This window comes from Phocoena phocoena, chromosome 20 (assembly GCF_963924675.1).
Source record: "Phocoena phocoena chromosome 20, mPhoPho1.1, whole genome shotgun sequence".
In the NCBI taxonomy this organism is placed as follows: Eukaryota; Metazoa; Chordata; class Mammalia; order Artiodactyla; family Phocoenidae; genus Phocoena; species Phocoena phocoena.
Genome location: NC_089238.1, coordinates 3,938,730 through 3,956,794, shown reverse-complemented (window position 1 = coordinate 3,956,794; position 18,065 = coordinate 3,938,730). Strand labels below are relative to the sequence as shown.

Here is an 18,065-nt window from a genome sequence, read left to right as displayed (position 1 = left end):
GGGGATGTGCCTTCTTGGACAGAGTCTTTTGGTTAAGTCTCCGGGGCCAAGGTTCCCAGATTCCTCGGTGCCGTTTGAGACTCCACGCGGTGAGGACACCAGGTCCTCTCCCTGAGATGCCTGCCTGTCTCAGAGTGGGCCTGTCATGGTTACCTTCCCTGGAGCATCTTGGTGGACCCTCCCAGAGCGCTGGGGCTCCCAGCCCTCTAAGCATGGGACTCTTCTGTCGGGGCATGTCTACTTCAGGACTCAGGCCCCAGCTTCGTTTCTGGTCCTTTGCTGGGGATCTAAGGTACAGGCACCCTCTTGCTGTGGGGTTTTTCTGTGGAGAGCCTGGCGTACTTGCCCTTCTCTGGAGGAGCTGCCTTCCTCTGGGCAGGTCTCCCGGTCTCAGCTGTTGCCCACTTTGAGGTTCTGTCTGAAACCCCACTCCCCCGGCTGGGGCTCTTGTTCCCTTGGCACCTTGCTTCCGACTCCTTCAGGACTTCCTGCTGCCACCGTCTGTTGCCCCCTCTGGAGGGTATCAACTCCTCAGCTGGGCTGGGTGTCCCAGCCCACTCAGTGTGGGGACCTGGAGAAAGCCTCCCCTCCCTAAAGCGTGCAGTGCCTTGTTTAGGGGTGTAAACTGGGCGTCCTGTCCCTTTGGGCTGGACCACCCGGCCGTGCCCCAGCATTGGGCTCCTGGGACAGAGGCCGGGAGTATAAGTGCCTGTCTAAGCTTCCTGTACCCACCCCACGACCCTGGGCGGTAAGAGGCTTTTCAGCGTTGGGGTGTTGGAGCGAAAACTCTCCCCTGCACACCTCAGTGTTGGGGTCCAGGCCCTTGTGTGAGCTCCCAGGTCAAAGGCGCTTGCCCTACCTCAGTTTGAGTCCCTTCTGTGCAACTCTTTCCTGAATCCTTTTTCTGGCGGCTTCGCCTTCCTGGAACTGGAATTTCCCGTGTTGAGATTGGGCCTCACCTTGGCATGTCAGCCAGCCCTGGGCCAAGGGTGCTGCCATTCCTCTTGCTTGCTCCTTTACGGGGGAGATCCACGCTCCCCCAAGTCAAAGGTCTGCCGTCATGCAAGTGGGTCCCTGTGGAGGACGCTGCTCTGAGGTTGAGGGCCAGCCCCGTCACGTGGGCTTCTGGTTCTAAGGCGTGCTCTCTGATACCCTGTGCCACCGGTAGTTGCTAGCCACGTGTGATTTAAATTTTAACTAGTTAGCAGAAAAATTTTTCATTCCATTCTGTGTTGCACTAGCCACGTTTGGAGCTGTCGAGCGTTCAGTGGCACAGATACGGAACGTTTCTGTCACTGTGGAAGGTTCTGTTGGGCCGGACTCTTCTTTGCGTTCCCTTCCCAGTGGGTGGGGGCCCTCTTGCTGTGACTTCCATCTGGGTTAAGGCTCTGAGTCCTCCGTGTAGGGCTCTTTCTGCCTGGGCAGTTGGGGCTGCTCTGGGGGACCCTGCCTTAGGCCTGTAGAGTGGGGACTCCCCAGGTCTCAGGAAGCCATGCTTTTCAGTAGAGGCCCCCTCACTGGGAGCGGGGACCTCCTGCAGCACAGGCATAGCTCTTCCTCCCCAAGGCTCCCCATCTCTCCTGGTCTTGGTGTCGGGCCCTGGCGAAAGCTTCTGGTGACTCCCCTTTGACCTCAGTCCCCTCTGGGTTGCATGTAACTTCCTTTAGGATGGAGGTGCCAGTGTCTCTAAGTATTGGGTGCTTGTCTGAGGGTTTATGTTTCCCTGAGTCTACATTACCAGTAGTGCACTTGACATGTAATTCCTTCATGTGTGCCGATAGCTCCCTCCCAGTTCAGGTTCCCTTTCATCCTCTCATCTTCGTAAGAGTTCTCTCTTCTCCTGCTCTTCTCTCGAGTGATGCTTTCTGCCCCCAAACCTGTAACCCTTTTTGGTATTACCCTCTTTGGGTTAGGAGTATTATCTCCTTTGGTTTAAGGATCCTTCTCTGGAATAAACTTGTCAGAGGTCTAAAGCCCTCTTCTACTTGGGATCCAGCCATGTCTGTGTGGGTGGGTTTAGCTTTCACAGTTGTAGGCATCTTCCCCTTTGTTCCTTACAACTGATACACATGTAAATGGTATCGTGCCCTTCTCCATGGGATGCAAAATTCTTTGTCTCCTGACTTGTCTGAGGAGAAACCTCTCCCTGTGTTAGGATTCTGGTCACCTGTGTGCTTGACTTCTCTATGGGAATTGTGGTCTCCAGGTCTAAGGCCTTTGTCCCTAGCAGGCAGCTGTGTACTGCATGACATTTTCCTGCTCTGAAAAATCCTTTTGAGTATCATCTGGGGAGAAAGTGCTCCATGCTCTAGGAGTTTTCCACTTCCTGGGTCAGAGGCACACAAAAAGTATATCTTATTTGTTTATTTATGTATTTATTTATTTTTGGCCGTGTGGGGTCTTCCTTGCTGCGCGCGGGCTTTTTCTCTAGTTGTGGCGAGCAGGGGTTACTTTTCAGTGCGCGGGCTTCTCACTGCGGTGGCTTCTCTTGTTGCGGAGCACGGGCTCTAGGCACGTGGGCTCTAGAGTGCAGGCTCAGTAGTTGTGGCGCACGGGCTTAGTTGCTCCGCGGCATGTGGGATCTTCCCGGACCAGGACTCGAACCCGTGTCCCCTGCATTGGCAGGCGGGTTCTCAACCACTGCGCCACCAGGGGAGTCCCCAAAAGTATATCTATTTCCTTCTTTCAGCAAACTTCCAGAGTCCTTTTCTGGACCAGACCCTGTGCTGGGCAGTCAAGGCAGCAAAAGGAGAACTGGGCCCAGTCTCTGTCATCAGATAGTAAATGCATCTTCCCCTTTGCATCCCACGCACCCTGTTCCCAGCCTCGTTCGCGTCTCTGGGTCTGGACCAGCCGGGCAGTAAACGTGTGCCCCTCCCCAATCTCTCGCAGCAGCGTCCTTCTCCAGGAGAGTATGAAGAGCGTGCGTCTGTAGGGCAGGGAAGATGGCGGACAAGCGCAAACTCCAAGGTACTAGGTCCACTGCCTGCTGCCTGCGTGGTCACGTGCTCGCTCTCCTCGGAGCTCCTCTTTGGATCCCTGCTGCCTTGGCAGGATGCTAACAGCCTGCCTTCCTCCCTGGCCAGGTGAGATTGATCGCTGCCTCAAGAAGGTGTCCGAGGGCGTGGAGCAGTTTGAAGATATTTGGCAGAAGGTACAGGGGCTGGCCCCTAAAAATCTGGGTGGGTCTCTAGGGAGGAGAGAACAGGACAAAGTTGAGTTCCTGAGTGTCAACCAGGGAGAGGACCTGCATGTCCAGGTGCCAAGGACCTCAGAGAAGCAGCTCTGAGATGGATTGGTCCTGGGGGGGTTGTCCCCAGAGTCCCCAGCCCGCAGAGAGAGACTGGAGTTTTACCACTGGAGTGGGCAGTAGGGCAGCCAGCACCACACAAACTCCTGGATTCTCTCCATCCCTCAGCTCCACAATGCAGCCAACGCGAACCAGAAAGAAAAGTATGAGGCTGATCTAAAGAAGGAGATTAAGAAGCTTCAAGTGAGGGGGCTGGGGGCCCGGACTCCTGTGTCCTGAGGGCGGGGGGAACAGGGAGAGGAGGGGGCGGGGGCCTTGGCGCCCGGGTCCTGAGTGTCCTGCTGTTCCCACCTCCAGCGGCTGAGGGACCAGATCAAGACTTGGGTAGCATCCAATGAGATCAAGGACAAGAGGCAGCTTATAGACAACCGCAAGCTCATTGAGACGGTAGGAGCCCAGAGTCTGCTACCTGAGAGGTGGGGGGGGGGGGGGGGGGGGTCGGATTCCTGGGTCCCCAGAGGTCCTGAGAAGAGTGAGGTCTCTGTACCTGGGGAAGGTGGGAGGCAAAGGGCTGGGAACCTGAGAGTGGGGCTCCGGTTTGAGTGTCCACTGGCCCTGAGTCAGCTGCTCTCCCACCTTCGGGATCCCCCTTCCAACTGTGCTCTCCACAGCAAATGGAACGGTTCAAAGTTGTGGAGCGAGAGACCAAGACAAAAGCCTATAGCAAGGAGGGCCTGGGCCTGGCACAGAAGGTGGACCCTGCCCAGAAGGAAAAGGAGGAGGTCGGCCAGTGGCTCACGGTGAGTCAGGGTGGAGGAGGAGGTGACCTGGGGCCCGGACCCTGGCTGTATGAGAGGACTCTGGCTGACCACTTGCCTTTCCCCTCCCACCCCCAGAATACCATCGACACCCTAAACATGCAGGTGGACCAGTTTGAGAGTGAAGTGGAGTCACTGTCGGTGCAAACACGCAAGAAGAAGGGCGACAAGGATGTGAGTGGGGGGCCCCTGTGCCCAGAGGACAGAGATGGGCTGGCGATCAGGAGAGGCCGGCTCTCCGGGCTGCGGGAGTCGGGGCCTGGGCTCCTGAGGCAGACAGGGCTGGCAGCTGGGATTAGGGGGTCAAGGGGTGGGATGGGGAGGGCTTAGCAGCTGACTGGAGGGTGGGGCATGCAGGGAACAGATGAGGCAGACTCCAGGGTCCCACCTGGGTGTCTGGGTAAACATTGGAGCCGACAAGAAGAGGAGCCCTTTGGGGGAAGATGCTGAGCTCTGCTTGGGTCGCAGAGTAAGTGTGAGGCCCGAGGGCCGCCCAGGGCGGGGAGGTTGAGGAACTGCGGCTGCGGCCTCACAGCACCTAGAGGGCCCGGGTCCTAAGGAGAGGACAGCAGGTGTGGACAAGGCGGGGCATGGAGGAGCGGCTCATTGAGCCTGAGGAGAAGAGTGGTCTGAGACAAAGCCAGGGCTCAGGACCCAGATTCCAGAAAGCCAGGGTTGTAGGGTCCGAGTTCCTAGGGCTGCAGACTCTCTCTGCGTATTGACCCAGGAAGTACGGGGGACAGAGAACCGGCTCCTCGGGAAGCTGGGTGCGGCGGTGTGCCAGAGTTGGGTGTCTGAGACTGAGGGGTCTGGAACCGTGGGCTTGGCGGGAGGTCCTTGCAGGCAGGAGGGATTTGGAACTGGGGCTAGGATGTCAAATCCTAAAGGGAGTGGGGCCTTGGGAGGGAGCCTAGGAGACAGGCCTCTGAATCTGGGCTTCCTCTTAGGGACACGTGGTTGGGGGTGGGGGTCATGGTGGTGACAGATGCTCAGAGTTGTAAACATCAAGCTTCCCCCAAATGGGGATTGCCATTATTACCGTTAGCAAGACAGGGGCGGCTGTGCTCCTGTATTCCAGAAGGTGGTCGGAGCTTGTGGGTGGGCTGGACGGTCAGGTGGGGTGCAGATCGAGCCAGGTTGTAGGGGAGACGCCGGGATCCCTGGCTCCTTCAGCAGTTTCCAGGGATGTCGGGGTGGGAGGAGCTGCGGGATCCCTGAGGGGTCAAGGCGGGCAGACCCCGGAGGGGCTGGAGTGGGGCCTCTGGGTCTCCACCAGGGTCAGGGACTGAGGACGGGTTCTGTGGGGGCAGGAGGGGCAGGGCAGGCCCTGCAGCCCCTGAGCCTGGCCCTGGGCTCGCCAGCAGAAGCAGGACCGGATCGAGGGCCTGAAGCGGCATATCGAGAAGCACCGCTACCACGTGCGCATGCTGGAGACCATCCTGCGCATGCTGGACAACGACTCCATCCTCGTGGACGCCATCCGCAAGATCAAGGACGATGTCGAGTACTACGTGGACTCGTCCCAGGACCCCGACTTCGAGGAGAATGAGTTCCTCTACGACGACCTGGACCTCGAGGACATTCGTGAGGCCCAGGCTTGGCCTGCGGGTGAAGGGCGGTGGAGGCCTGGGGGAAGGCGTCCCCACCAGCTCACACAGCCTCCACGCCCCCACAGCACAGGCGCTGGTCGCCACCTCCCCGCCCAGCCACAGTCACATGGAGGATGAGATCTTCAACCAGTCAAGCAGCACGCCCACTTCGACCACCTCCAGCTCGCCCATCCCGCCCAGCCCGGCCAACTGCACCACGGTGAGGCCTGTGGGTCTGAGTCTCCACGGAGGGCACAGGGGCCGGGGGCTGAGGAAATGTCCTGCAGGAGGGGAACCTCGGTATCCAGGGTCTGGGCCCCAAGGGCTGTAGATTGCCAGTAGGGCGGTTAGGGCCACACGTGGGTCCTGGGTGTGGAGGAGGGAGGCTGGTGCCTGGGGTGCCGAGGAGCCTGGGCACTGGACACCTGGGAAGGGATGAAGGGTTGGATACTCGAAGGAGAGCAGGTTCCTGGACCCTTAAGAGCCTGGCACGTGGTGCTGGCCCCCAGAAGACAAGCACCCTAAGGGGCAGGGTTTAGGTAGGTTCCCCAGTGAGATGAAGGTCATAGGGGCTTGAACAGCTCTGGGGCTGGAAGGTAGGTCAGCTGGGTTCAGATCCGGGGGTTCGGAGATTGGTGTCTCTGTCGGGTCCCTAGAGACACACAGGTTTCTGACTGCACCTCTCAAACCTCAGGAAAACTCTGAAGATGACAAGAAGAGGGGACGCTCGACGGATAGTGAAATCAGCCAGGTGGGTCCGATGGGCGTCGGACGTTGATGGGCCCAGCACTCGCTCATTCACTGGTTTCCAGAGGCTTACTGAGGCCTGAGTATGGCCCCCATGCTGGGCTTTGGGGACGCGGTGGGTCAGGCTGCCCTGAGGAAGGCCTGCAGTACTGATGGGCAGGCAGACAGGTGCGTGGCTGGTGCTGTGATTGGGAGATGCTTCTTGGGAAGGGCGTCTGCCCTGGGCATTAGAGGAAGATACATTCCCGTGTGGGGCAGCGGCAGGAGACATAGGCCAGTCGTGGTGGACGTGGAAGTGTGGAGAGGTGAGCCCAGCCAGGTCCGCTGAGCTGACCGCGAGCGCAGGACCTTAGATTGTCGGGCTGGGGGGCCCACACCGGGTGGACCAGCTCTGAAAGGGCCCGGCAAGCCCCAGAAATGATAGGTCAAAAACCACATAGGTTTCTTTTCTTGGGCGCGCTCTGGGCCTTGGCTGCGCAGATGGTGAACATCACAAGTTTCCAAGAGGGGAAGTGCCTCTGAGAGTTCCTTCTCCTTAGTGCACCCTGTGGATTCTGCTCACGTGTCCCAGGGCAGCAGCACGCTTTAGGAAATGCTGCTGCACCGGAGTGCTATCTTTAGGCAGGAGGAAAGTGAGCCTGAAACCCCTCTGTGGGCTCATCGGAGGGCTGGTCCTGAGGGAGACCCTGAGGGCAGAGTTGGTGAGGCTGGTGTGGGGCCCGGGTGACCACGCGTGGTGTTGGGAAGGAGTTGATCGCAAGTCCTGCTTGGTGCGGAGTGAGCGTGAGGTGCCCGTGGGGCCTCAGGGTGGGTCCAGGAAGCGGTGAGGACAGCTGCCGGTAGGCTTGAGAGGGACGGTCAGCAGCTGAGCCACGGGCTGTCAGGCGCACGCTACCCCACGTGCTTTGTGGGGCATTGGTCACTGACGGCCCCTTGAGTTGCTTTTGGGACCCTTTAAGTAACATTCAGAATTACTATCCCATTTTCAGCCCTTCTCTCTTCTCCCCTTGGACTTCTGGCTGGGTCCAGCTAACCTCATACTGAGGACATTGATGTGTTTCCCACTACTGCCCTGTCATCAGGTGGACGGGTTTCTCTTACACCCAAGTGGTGTCTCAGATCCCTGTGGGACATCGTGGGGATGTCCAGGCAGGACATGGCAAGCTGGATGCAGGCTAGAAATGCACGAGTGTTGTGCGCCTGAAGGTGGAGGTTGAAGCCATGAGGGCGAATGGGGGTCATCTGGGTCCCCAGGGAGGGGCAGCAAGGCCAGCACCGAGGATGGAGCCTTGTTCCAGGGAGGGGTGTGCGGGAGGCTGGTGAGACCTGCGGCCCACTGTGTCCTGACCCTCTCCTCCCTCCCACCTGCAGTCTCCAGCCAAAAACGGCTCCAAGCCTGTCCACAGCAGCCAGCACCCTCAGTCCCCAGCTGTGCCGCCAAGCTACCCCTCCGGCCCCCCGCCCGCCGCCTCTGCCCTGAGCACCGCCCCTGGCAACAACGGGGCCCCTGCCCCGGCAGCACCCCCAAGCGCCCTGGGCGCCAAGGCCAGCCCAGCTCCCAGCCACAGCTCGGGCACGCCCGCCCCCTACGCCCAGGCTGTGGCCCCGCCAGCTCCCAGTGGGCCCAGCCCCGCGCAGCCCCGGCCCCCCAGCGTGCAGCCCGGCGGAGGCGGAGGCGGAGGCAAGCAGAACGGCGCCACCAGTAAGTGGGAGGCGGCCGGGCGGGGGGTCCTGGGGTGGCTGCCGCAGGCCCCTTTCAGCCCCTCTTCCTTCCCCCAGGTTACAGCTCAGTAGTGGCAGACAGCCCGGCAGAGGTGGCTCTCAGCAGCGGCGGGGGCAGCAGTGCCAACAGCCAGGCCCTGGGCCCCCAGTCTGGCCCCCACAACCCACCTCCCAGCACCTCGTGAGTGTCCGGCCTCGGGCAGGGCTGGGGACAGGCAGCCTTTGGCACGAGGAGGCACGGGGCCGCCCACACGGTTGCCACACGGTGCAGATACGGGCCCTGCCCTTGCCGGTGGGGACTTCCCCCAGAGCTCTCTCCCACCCGCTTAGGTGCTGAGTCCCGACTTCTTCCCAGCTGGGGTATCATACACGTGTGTCCCCCAGCTCTGCCCTAGAACATTCCTCGCCTAAGTGGGATTGTTCTCAGAGCCCCCCGGGGACCCGTTGGAACGCTCTGGCTCTCCCTTTCCTGCAGGAGTCTCGTGCCCTGCCGCCTCCTCCCTTTTCTGTGTCCTGCCCCAGGGCCTTCCTCACTCCATCAGGGGCTCAGGGTCCACTTCTTACAGTGAAGGGTCCCAGTCCGTCCTCTCCCCAGCCACCCCTCCAGATCGTAGGTCAGACCATTTCCCAGAAGAGTGGCCCAGGAGAGAGCGCAGTGTCCTCTGTGGGAATGGGGAAGACCCCCCGGATCCCTCCCCCCCTCCTCCCCGGGTGCCTCACCCCTGGGCTCTAGGTGGGCTGCTCTGTTGTGTGGCTCTTTCCCACCCCTTCCTCCATGGGCCACTCCGTGTAAGAAGCGGTCCCAACCTGCTTCCTAGAGAACGTTTAGCCGTGTGGTCTCTGGGAGCGTTCCCACCTCCGCAGCCCTTCTTTACTGGGAAGTGATGGCAAGGGGTGGGGTTCTACCTTCGCCCAGAGAGCTTCTCTCCTGTCTGCGTCCCTCAGCTGGCCCCATGTTCTGTGCATTCTCCCTTTTTGACTCCTTTCCCCGATCACCCAAGTCTTCTTGTCCGTCCCGCCTTTGGGGACCCTCCTCTGAGCCTCCAACCCTTTGTACCCCTCCCCAGGAAGGAACCCAATGCGACAGCCCCAACGGGGGCTGGGGGCGTGGCCCCAGGCTCAGGGAACAACTCGGGGGGACCCAGTCTCCTGGTGCCACTACCTGTGAACCCTCCCAGCTCCCCGACACCCAGCTTCAGCGAGGCCAAGGCGGCCGGCGCCCTGCTCAATGGACCTCCACAGTTCAGCGCTGCCCCGGAGATCAAGGTGGGCCCCGCACATCCCCGGCGGGCCCTGAGCCTCTCTGTCCTGGCCCCGTGTCTCCACTGCAGATGGTCGCTGTCCCCTGGCTGCAGGTCTCTGCCTGCCATCTCCACCTCCAGCCCTCGCTGTGTCGCTCTGGCTTCTCTGGCCTGGCACACCTGCGTGCTCACACCACCTCCGGGCTTCTCTGCCACCCCCACCTGGGTCTCGTCCCTCTGGGCACTTTCCTCGCTCCCGATCGTACTTGCTTGCTCGCTCCCCGGGTGTCCACCGTCAGCGCCCTCCTTCCAGCCCTCGGTCATTTCTCCCCATAAGACGTATTACTTCACATGACCCATCATCCAGAGCTCACCACCCTCCTGCCTTCTACAAAAACATTTTAAGTCCAGAAAACACTTGACGTCTGCTCTGAGCCACTTCGTGCTGGCTAAATGTAGCCACTTCCCACCTTCCGTACAGGGAGCAGAGTGGGACTGTATGGCGCGCATGTCTGGGTGGGGTGGGGGCCGGGGTGCTGTGGACCCACGTGCGTGCATCTGACTTAACCTGGGGAGGCAGCCCAGCAAGGTTTCTGAGGTGGAACCGGGGCCAGGTCGTGTGGGGTCACAGTGGCAGGCGGGGCTGACAGGGAGAAGCGCCCCCCCTCCCCGGGCTGGAGTTCTACGGGGGGCTGATGCCAGAGCTGTAGTTAGAAGGCTGGGAAGCAGGGTTCAGCGGAGGCGAGAGGAACGGGGTGCAGGCTGGCTGCAGGGCCAGAGTCTGAAAGGGCAGCAGCAGGATGTGGGGTGACCATCTGGGGCAGTGTGTTTCGGGGTTTATTTTGGGTTTTTTTTTTTTTTGGCCGCGCCACACTTCTTGCAGGGTCTTAGTTCCCTGACCAGGGATTGAACCCAGGCCCTCCGCAGTGAAAGTGTGGAGTCCTAACCACTGGACCGCCAGGGAAGTCCCTGGGCCAGTGTGTCTTAACTTCACTTCCGCAGGAGGCAGGGCGAGGAGGGCCCCACTGTCGGGGTCCAAGCCCTGCATTGCCTCCTGTACCTGCCTTCATCTGGAAAATGAAAGTAATTGCAGTCACTCCTCAAATATGATAGGATGCTTGGGAATAGTCCTCATAAAGCTCTCAGGAGAGTTTCTGGCTCCCAGTGAGCACCCAAAGTTTAGAAATACAACGGACAGGAAATTCAGTGTATGCATTTTTCTGGGGGAAAAAGTGAGCCTTGAGATTTCTCAAAACAGGTGCACAACTTTTTTTTTTTTTAATTACCGGGTGAGTGGTGGAAAGGTTTTGAGTAGAAAAATGACAGAGAAAGACATGGCTGGAAAGGTCCCTCGGGGGCCTGTGAGACCAGGACTGTGTGGGGCGGCAGTGCAGGTGCCTCCGGGGGAAGAGAGACCTCGGTGACTGAAGGGCGTGGGGAGTGGGGTGGCGAGAGGAGGGGAAGGCGACTGCCGGTGGCCAGCGGTGGCCGGTGGCCGCGGAGGGGGACAGGGGGTCTCAGTGATGCACGTGGGGCAGCCGGCAGTGGGCGGGCTCCTCCCAGCGTGTAGGCATGCAGACAAGTGGGAGGTGCTGCCGGTTCTGTGACGGCGGTGGCGCTCCGGCTCTCCGCTGGCGTGTTACTGTCACAGGGTTGCACAGCAGGGTCCACACGTGCTAGGTGCCCCTCTGTCGGTGGACACTTGGTCGTGTCCAGGTTTTCTCCCCGCTGTTAGGTGCTGCAGTGGACGTGCTCTTACACTAACGGTCTTGGCTTAGCTGAAGCCCCACCAGAGCAGGCGAGGGTCCCGGGGCCCACGAGGACCCAGTGCCAGCCCTCGGCCCTGGACCTCAGGCCAGGCACGTCTTCCCTCCCCAGGCCCCTGAGCCTCTGAGCTCTTTGAAGTCCATGGCGGAGCGGGCAGCCATCAGCTCCGGCATCGAGGACCCCGTCCCCACGCTGCACCTGACTGAGCGAGGTGAGCTTCCGGGGGTGGGGCGGGCCGTCCAGGAGGGGCCGGATGCACCAGCCTCACCGCTCGCCGGCCCCACCTCTGCCCTCCCCGCAGACATCATCCTGAGCAGCACGTCGGCTCCCCCGGCCTCGGCCCAGCCGGCCCTGCAGCTGTCGGAGGTGAACATACCGCTGTCGCTGGGTGTGTGTCCCCTGGGGCCTGTGCCCCTCACCAAGGAGCAGCTCTACCAGCAGGCCATGGAAGAGGCCGCCTGGCACCACATGCCCCACCCCTCAGACTCTGAGCGTATCCGGTGAGGGGCCATGTGGGGTGGGTACGGGGGCCCTGAGTCCGAGGGAGCCTTGACCTGGGCTCCCCACAGGACGCAGGGACTGAGGTGGTAATGCTGGGTGATGTGGTGCCTGAGACGCTCCCTTTGATCCACAAGAGGAGAGAAGGCAGGGAGGCCGGGGGCTGCCGCGCCCCGGCACTGACCGTCCTGTCCCCCCACAGGCAGTACCTCCCCCGGAACCCCTGCCCGACGCCCCCCTACCACCACCAGATGCCGCCCCCGCACTCGGACACTGTGGAGTTCTACCAGCGGCTGTCGACCGAGACGCTCTTCTTCATCTTCTACTATCTGGAGGTACAGCAGGGCCCCCGGGGCAGCCTCGGGCCCCCCGGCTTCGCCGCCACCGCCGCCGTCCCCCCTCGGGCTGGAGGGGTGAGGTGGGTGCCCCACTGCGGCCACCGGGACCGCACCCCTCCCCCTCCCCCAGTCCTGCCCCCCCCCCCCAGACCCCTCCCTGTCCCCACTCCAGTGCTGAGGTGTCAGGTCAGTTGAGGCTGAAGGCTGGGTTGGTCTAGCGCAGCACCCAGGGAGCCCAGCCCCACGGTCGTCCCGATGCCCGTCCCGATGACTCTCACTGTGCCAGCACGCTGCTCGCTGGCACGTACTCGGGCCTCCCTGGGGACCCGCTAGGGAACTGTCCAACCTCTGCGTGACCCAGTGAGTCACCAGTGACCCCCTCCCTCATCCAGCCTTGAGAAAGTTTCTAAACTGCCTCCTCTCAGCTCTCATCACGATTAGTTTCTCTCCCTTCTCAAAGCTTCTCTGAAAGCAATTTCCATCTCCCGTCTCATTTTCCTTCTCCTGACCAGCATTGGTACGTCTTGTGCCCCAGCCCATCCGTACTTGGATTGTCCGGCCCAACCTCGGTCTGTGGCGGGGCCTGGGGTCAGCCCTGTAGCCCTGCCCCGTCCACCTGACCCCCACCCAGGTGCAAGGCCCCCTGATCCCCCGTTCCATGCTTGCTTCCTCAGGGCACTAAGGCACAGTACTTGGCAGCCAAGGCCCTAAAGAAGCAGTCGTGGCGATTCCACACCAAGTACATGATGTGGTTCCAGAGGCACGAGGAGCCCAAGACCATCACTGACGAGTTCGAGCAGGTGAGGGCCCCTCCCTGTGCCCCGTCCACTCTGGTCCCGCTGGCTGAGTCCGGGTAGAGTCCCCACTCCACACGTAGACTGGCAGCCCTGCTGCCCGCTCCCTTTGCCACCACCTTCAGCCAGCTCGGTCCCTCAGGCCATCTGCCTTGCCTGGGACACCGTCCTCTTCCTCACTGGCCAGCTCGCGGTCACCCCAGAGGTCCCAGCCTCCATGTCCTTCCTCAGAGGAGCCTTCCCCAGGCACACACACAGCCTGTGCCCCCGCCCCTCCTCTGGCACGGTGGGGTGATGTGGTGTCTCCCACCCAAGACCATGGGCTGCACTGCACGGGGACCTTGACAGTCCCCAGCACCCAGCAGAGAGGGGCTCAGCAAACACGGATGGGCAAGCTCTTTTGTTGTTCTCGTAATTGATTGATTGGGACCTCCCACTTGCAAAACACTCTGGAGCCAGACTACCTGGTTTGGAACCCAGCTCTAGCTGGTGACCGTGGACAATTCACTTGAACATCTGTCTCTATTTCCTTATCTGTAAAAATGGGGTAACAACACCTACCTTTATGCAGTTGTTATGAGGATTAAATGAGTTAATAACGTGTAAGTACTAAACGGTGCCTGCTATGTAGTGTCATGGGCGTACTGTACTTTATTTCAACTTTCAGTTGCTATGTTCCACAGTGGTTTTTTTCCACCAAATCTTTACCTGATGCCAAGCACTGAACAAGGGCCTTGTCCTCAGGGAACTCAGTCTCCTCCCCTCCATTCCTTCAGGTTCTTTGAAGCATTTCCACCATTCATTCAGAACCCGGCCCCCGGCCCCCTTCCCACTGTGTCTTCTTGGACACTAACTACAGACATCCTGTCCCCTCCCGGTTTGGTCCAAAGTAATCCTCTAAGTTAGTGTATTTCCAGGCATCAATCCTTCAGAAGTTCCCACACCACTGCTGTTGCCAGTAAAACGTCTGTCCTGGCAGCCTGCCTGGATGTATGTATGTAGACTCCAAGCCTGTTGCATGGCCTCAGGGGTTTTGTGAAGACTAAACCCTAGGACATACATCACGTACGCAGCACGCCATCAGTGCTTGGAAAGCCAAAGCCATCGAGAGAAGCAATAGGATGTCTGGCACACGTGCCCGGGCTCGAGGCCCGGCTCTGGCATGTGACCTCCCTGCACCTCCCTCTGCTTCCTCTGAAGCAGGAGTGATAACGTTTCCCACCTGAGAAGAGCCTCGTGAGGGTGGAGTGAGATGGCGTGTGCATGCAGGGCAGTTGGCCTGGTGCCTGGCTCCTCCATGGCCCTAAGACCTGTCCCTCTGTCGGTCTGACCCAGATCCCCGACCACCTCGTCCACTCACTGACCGCCTTCTCCCCCGGCCAGGGCACCTACATCTACTTTGACTACGAGAAGTGGGGCCAGCGGAAGAAGGAAGGCTTCACCTTTGAGTACCGCTACCTGGAGGACCGGGACCTCCAGTGACACCGGCCCCTCCCTCCACCCTTCCCTCCCCCAGCATGCTGATCCCCCTGCCCAGGTGAGGGCCCTGCCCTGGAAGACTGGGGGGAGGCCCCAGGCCATAGGGCAGCCCCCTCCCCCAGGAAGCAGGGAGGGGGCTGGGAGGCTTTCTCTTTCTCTCAGCCCCACCCTGGGGGCCCGGGGGCGAGGGCTGCCCCCTCCTCCCCTCCCCAGTGAGGGACATTTTTTGGTAAACCTATTTTCATTTTGGAAAATATTTATGAATAAATAGTTTTATATGACGGCTGGCAGCAGCGGCCTCTCCTGTACCCCCTGAGTCAGTGAGCCAGGGGGCGTTCCTGCTGGCGGGGGCGCCGGGCCAGCTGGGGGTTGAACTGGGAGTTGTACCGCCTCCGCCGATCGTCCACCTCTTCTGGCTGATCCTCCTGGGCTGCCGTGCCTCCAATCCGGGCCAGCAGGGCCTGTGCACGAGCCCTCTCGGCCGCTTCCCGCTGGAGACGTTCAGCTCGAAGCTGGTCCAGGGACGGGGGTCTGGGAGGAGATGAGAGTCAGTTCAGGAAGCTGGTAGTCCCAGGAGGCCCCGCCCTCCCCCACTGTCCTCTGGGAGGGAGCTGCCACCTGGGAGGGAAGCAGACTGGTGCTGGGACCCTGAAGCTGGCCTCCCCACCTCTACAGGTGGGTGCCCCTCCACCACTAAGCGGCTGTATGGCACTGAGCACAACCTGGCCCTCGCCATTCCCTCATCTGTGGGAGAAAGGAGACGCGTCGGTATACCCGATCTACACTCGGGTCTGCATCCTAGGGACACAAACCTGCTTTTAACCCTAGCCCCGTGGTTCTCACACTCTGGTCTCAAAAACTGAACCTCAGAGAGCTTTGTTTCAGTGGATTTTATCTGTCAATATCTTGCATATACAAAATGAGAAATCTTAACACAAGCGAATGTTCCACCCGCCACATCAGTGGTGTCGTCTCATATCATGTAGCCTCTGGGGACCCCGAGAACCAGAGTTAAAAAGTTAAATGATGTTATGAAAATAGGCTTGACTTCGCAGACCCCATGAAGGGGTGTCAGGACCCCCGGGGTCCCTGGACCACGTGTTGAGAACACGTATCTAGACCCCAGAGCCCTCCCATCCCAACCAGAGAGAGCTTCCATGGTGCCTGCATGGCCATGGCCAACCCCCAAGGCCCAGGCTCCTTACTCTTTGGGTCGTTTCTCAGGTCCCTCCTTTTCCTTTCTGCTGTGACTGCCATTGTCACCACTGTGCTTTCTCTTCTTCCCCAAATGTTTCTGCATCTCCCCCAGAGGGTCCAGGCGGTTCTTGATCTTCTCATCTGGTCCTGGACCAGACGGGGGGCCGCCCCGACTTGGGGGGAGCTGGTACCAAGGGAGCTGAGTCTGGGCTTCCGCTGCACTCTGGCCCAGGTACGTCAGGATGCCCAGAGCCTTCTCTTGCCTCTCCTGAGGAAGACAAAATGTGGAAGTGAGAATGTCGAGTGTGTCTCCCCTTGGGGAACCCAGGGACACCCAAGGTTCCCGAGGCAGAACCAGACATTGAGCCAACAGGCCTGTCATGAGCCAACTCTGCCAGGTGCTGGGGACACACAGACCAGCACGTGTGGGGCTCCTGCTCCGGGGGCACAATGGCAGCTTCAGAAACAAAAAGCACAGGAAGGAGGGGACAGGGTGGAGCTGCTTTAGGTTAGGGTTCAAAGGCAGGCATCTTTGGGGAGACAACTGAAGAAAAACCTGAGAGAAGCAAGCAAGGAAGAGGAGTGACTGAGGCGGGGGTGGGGGGGAGGAGGCAAATTCAGAGTTTGATGGGAAGTCCCCGAGAGCAGGTGACTGACAGGATCGGATTTACATTTAAAAGCCCCTTAACACTTCCCAAATATCTATAGGCTCTGGACAGCAGGTTAGAGACCTGAGAGGTCTGTACCTAGCTGCCGGCAATAACCAACACCTCTTAAGTGCTATGTTTTGGTACGGTTCTGAGTTCCCTAGATTAGCTTGTTTAATCCCCACCATATCCCTAAACACTCCTTAGTCACACCTGACGGGCAAGGTGCTCCCCTTCCCCCGGCTCCATCCATGACTCTGACGAAGAGGGCAAGACCGACTTACTTTCTCTCGTCGCTTCTCTTCCTCGTACTCTTTATTGCCTCTGCTCACCCCCTTCCCTTCTTCCAGCAGCTCTCGAAACAGATCCACAGGGCCAGAACTGCTTGGGGCTCCTGCTGCTGCTGCTTCAGCCGCAGGTAGTGAGTTCTGATGCCTGGCTTTCTTCCGTAGGAATTCTGTGCGGGCCTGGGGGAAAAGAAAGGTATAGGCAGAACATTCAGAACCTAGATGTGACTCAAGGAACTGTGAGCCTGGTGCCGACCACAGAAAACCGCAGGCCGTGGTGCCGGGGGCTGTAAAGGAAGGGAGCAGGGGCACTGGGAGCCCAGAAGAGGCACCTATCCCAGCCTGCGGAGAGGGTGGGGGAATGAGGCAACGCCTGGGTTTGTAAGCTACCTTTCAAACAGTAAACCAGGGGGGTTCCCAATCTCGAGTGACACAGTAAAAACAGCTACGAAGGCAGCCAATTCGTGTATTAGGACAGGTGATCTGAATTCCAGGCAGGGCTCCAGGTCACTATCCCCAGCTGATTTGCAATTTCTACTGGTAAATGTGAATTTTAAAAACCCTGACTACCTCCCAGCCAGTGCTGACAATCAGATTAGCCAAAGGACAGGAAGCTAGGTGTAAACCAAACAGGTTAGGAGTTATAAAGAGAGCCTCCAGTGTTTGTGTGTGGGCAGCGGTGCAGGCAAAAGGCTCGCCCGACAGAGCGGAACTGGCTTGTTCCACTGTCATTTCGCTGTGTCTTCCTCTCTGAAGCCATCTCACTTCTCTGCACAATGGAAATGACAGCCTCTCTAAGAACGAACAGTGCTTGAGAGATTTGGCAAGTCAAGCGCTCTGCACGGGGCGAGCATAGAGTAGGCGCTTACTAAACAAGGAGTTTGTGCAGGTAAACTAAAAAGTGGTCCGAGTTTCCTTGAATTGTCCAGGGCTTCGTTTATTCATGAGCTCCTACTCTAGGCGTGGGGAGAACCAAGACCAGGGAGAGCTCGAGGTGCGATACGCAAGAGACCGCACACGCTTCCAGGGAGCCCGGCCCCTCATTCCGCACGGTGTGCATTGCGCCTGCGCGCCGCCCCATTTCCGGTCCCTCCCGAGGCGCCTGGGTGCTCCGCCCGGCCGGACTGGGAGCTTACCTCTTGCTGAGCGAGCAGCACCCTCCGCTCACGCTCTTTCTCCTCCTCCCGGGCTTGGGCCTCGTCACGCCGCACGCGGGCGACATTGTCCTTGTTCCGGACGTGCCAGCTCTTCTTCGGTAAGATATTCATGGCGCCGTAGCTGTCCACGGACTGGCAGGCCCGCCCTCTAGCACTTCAGATTGGCGAGAGGATGGCCCCTCCCTATCTCGGCCATGGATTGGTCCTGGACTATTTGGCACGCCCCTCTGGGTCTGTAGCGAAAGTTGATTGGCTGAGACGCCCACCTCCCGTTGCCCGGAATTGCGCGTGGTGTCACCCAGCGACCGCCTCTTATCAAGATTCTGAGTCAATCACAAGTGTCCCCGCCCGGACGCTACTGAACGCGGCCTCTGATTGGCTGGCACTCCCGCCAGGTCCTCTCGCGGAAGAGCCCGCCGCGCCGACCCACAGGTAAACACATTTGATTGGCTTATGTCCCGCTGATGCCTTGCCCCGCCTTCTGGACGCGAGTTTCAAAAAGCACTCAGCAGCCTCAGCTGTGTTTATTGGTAC

At 59.7% G+C, this 18,065-nt stretch overlaps 3 protein-coding genes across 3 annotated transcripts in view; 1 reads left to right on the top strand and 2 right to left on the bottom strand.

Annotated features, from left to right (window-relative positions):
- Positions 1 to 18,065, bottom strand: part of NLRP12 (NLR family pyrin domain containing 12) — a 726,895-nt gene that overhangs the window by 302,288 nt on the left and 406,542 nt on the right.
- Positions 2,946 to 14,246, top strand: CNOT3 (CCR4-NOT transcription complex subunit 3). Its single transcript, XM_065899637.1, has 17 exons — positions 2,946 to 2,970; positions 3,087 to 3,154; positions 3,419 to 3,493; positions 3,608 to 3,697; positions 3,922 to 4,050; positions 4,147 to 4,242; positions 5,433 to 5,652; positions 5,744 to 5,877; positions 6,352 to 6,408; positions 7,776 to 8,106; positions 8,184 to 8,307; positions 9,194 to 9,392; positions 11,246 to 11,345; positions 11,436 to 11,634; positions 11,835 to 11,967; positions 12,645 to 12,770; positions 14,148 to 14,246. The coding sequence occupies exons 1-17, from the start codon at positions 2,946 to 2,948 to the stop codon at positions 14,244 to 14,246; spliced, it is 2,205 nt and encodes a 734-aa protein (XP_065755709.1).
- On the bottom strand, positions 14,500 to 17,658 carry LENG1 (leukocyte receptor cluster member 1). The gene is made up of 4 exons (XM_065899670.1): positions 17,511 to 17,658; positions 16,372 to 16,554; positions 15,449 to 15,708; positions 14,500 to 14,774 (listed from the first exon to the last, which is right to left on the bottom strand). The coding sequence occupies exons 1-4, from the start codon at positions 17,640 to 17,642 to the stop codon at positions 14,561 to 14,563; spliced, it is 789 nt and encodes a 262-aa protein (XP_065755742.1). The 5' UTR covers positions 17,643 to 17,658; the 3' UTR covers positions 14,500 to 14,560.

What these genes read in the sequence shown, in the direction of transcription:
- CNOT3 (XM_065899637.1), top strand. Translation starts at nt 2,946, where the DNA reads ATGGCGGACAAGCGCAAACTCCAAG. An exon ending in GCGCTGCCCCGGAGATCAAG is followed by an intron (nt 9,393 to 11,245) that starts GTGGGCCCCGCA and finishes TTCCCTCCCCAG; the next exon opens with GCCCCTGAGCCTCTGAGCTC. An exon ending in TCACTGACGAGTTCGAGCAG is followed by an intron (nt 12,771 to 14,147) that starts GTGAGGGCCCCT and finishes TCCCCCGGCCAG; the next exon opens with GGCACCTACATCTACTTTGA.
- LENG1 (XM_065899670.1), bottom strand. Translation starts at nt 17,642, where the DNA reads ATGAATATCTTACCGAAGAAGAGCTGGCACGTCCGGAACAAGGACAAT. An exon ending in TGCTGCTCGCTCAGCAAGAG is followed by an intron (nt 16,555 to 17,510) that starts GTAAGCTCCCAG and finishes CTTTTCCCCCAG; the next exon opens with GCCCGCACAGAATTCCTACG. An exon ending in CCTGAGAAACGACCCAAAGA is followed by an intron (nt 14,775 to 15,448) that starts GTAAGGAGCCTG and finishes ATCTCCTCCCAG; the next exon opens with ACCCCCGTCCCTGGACCAGC.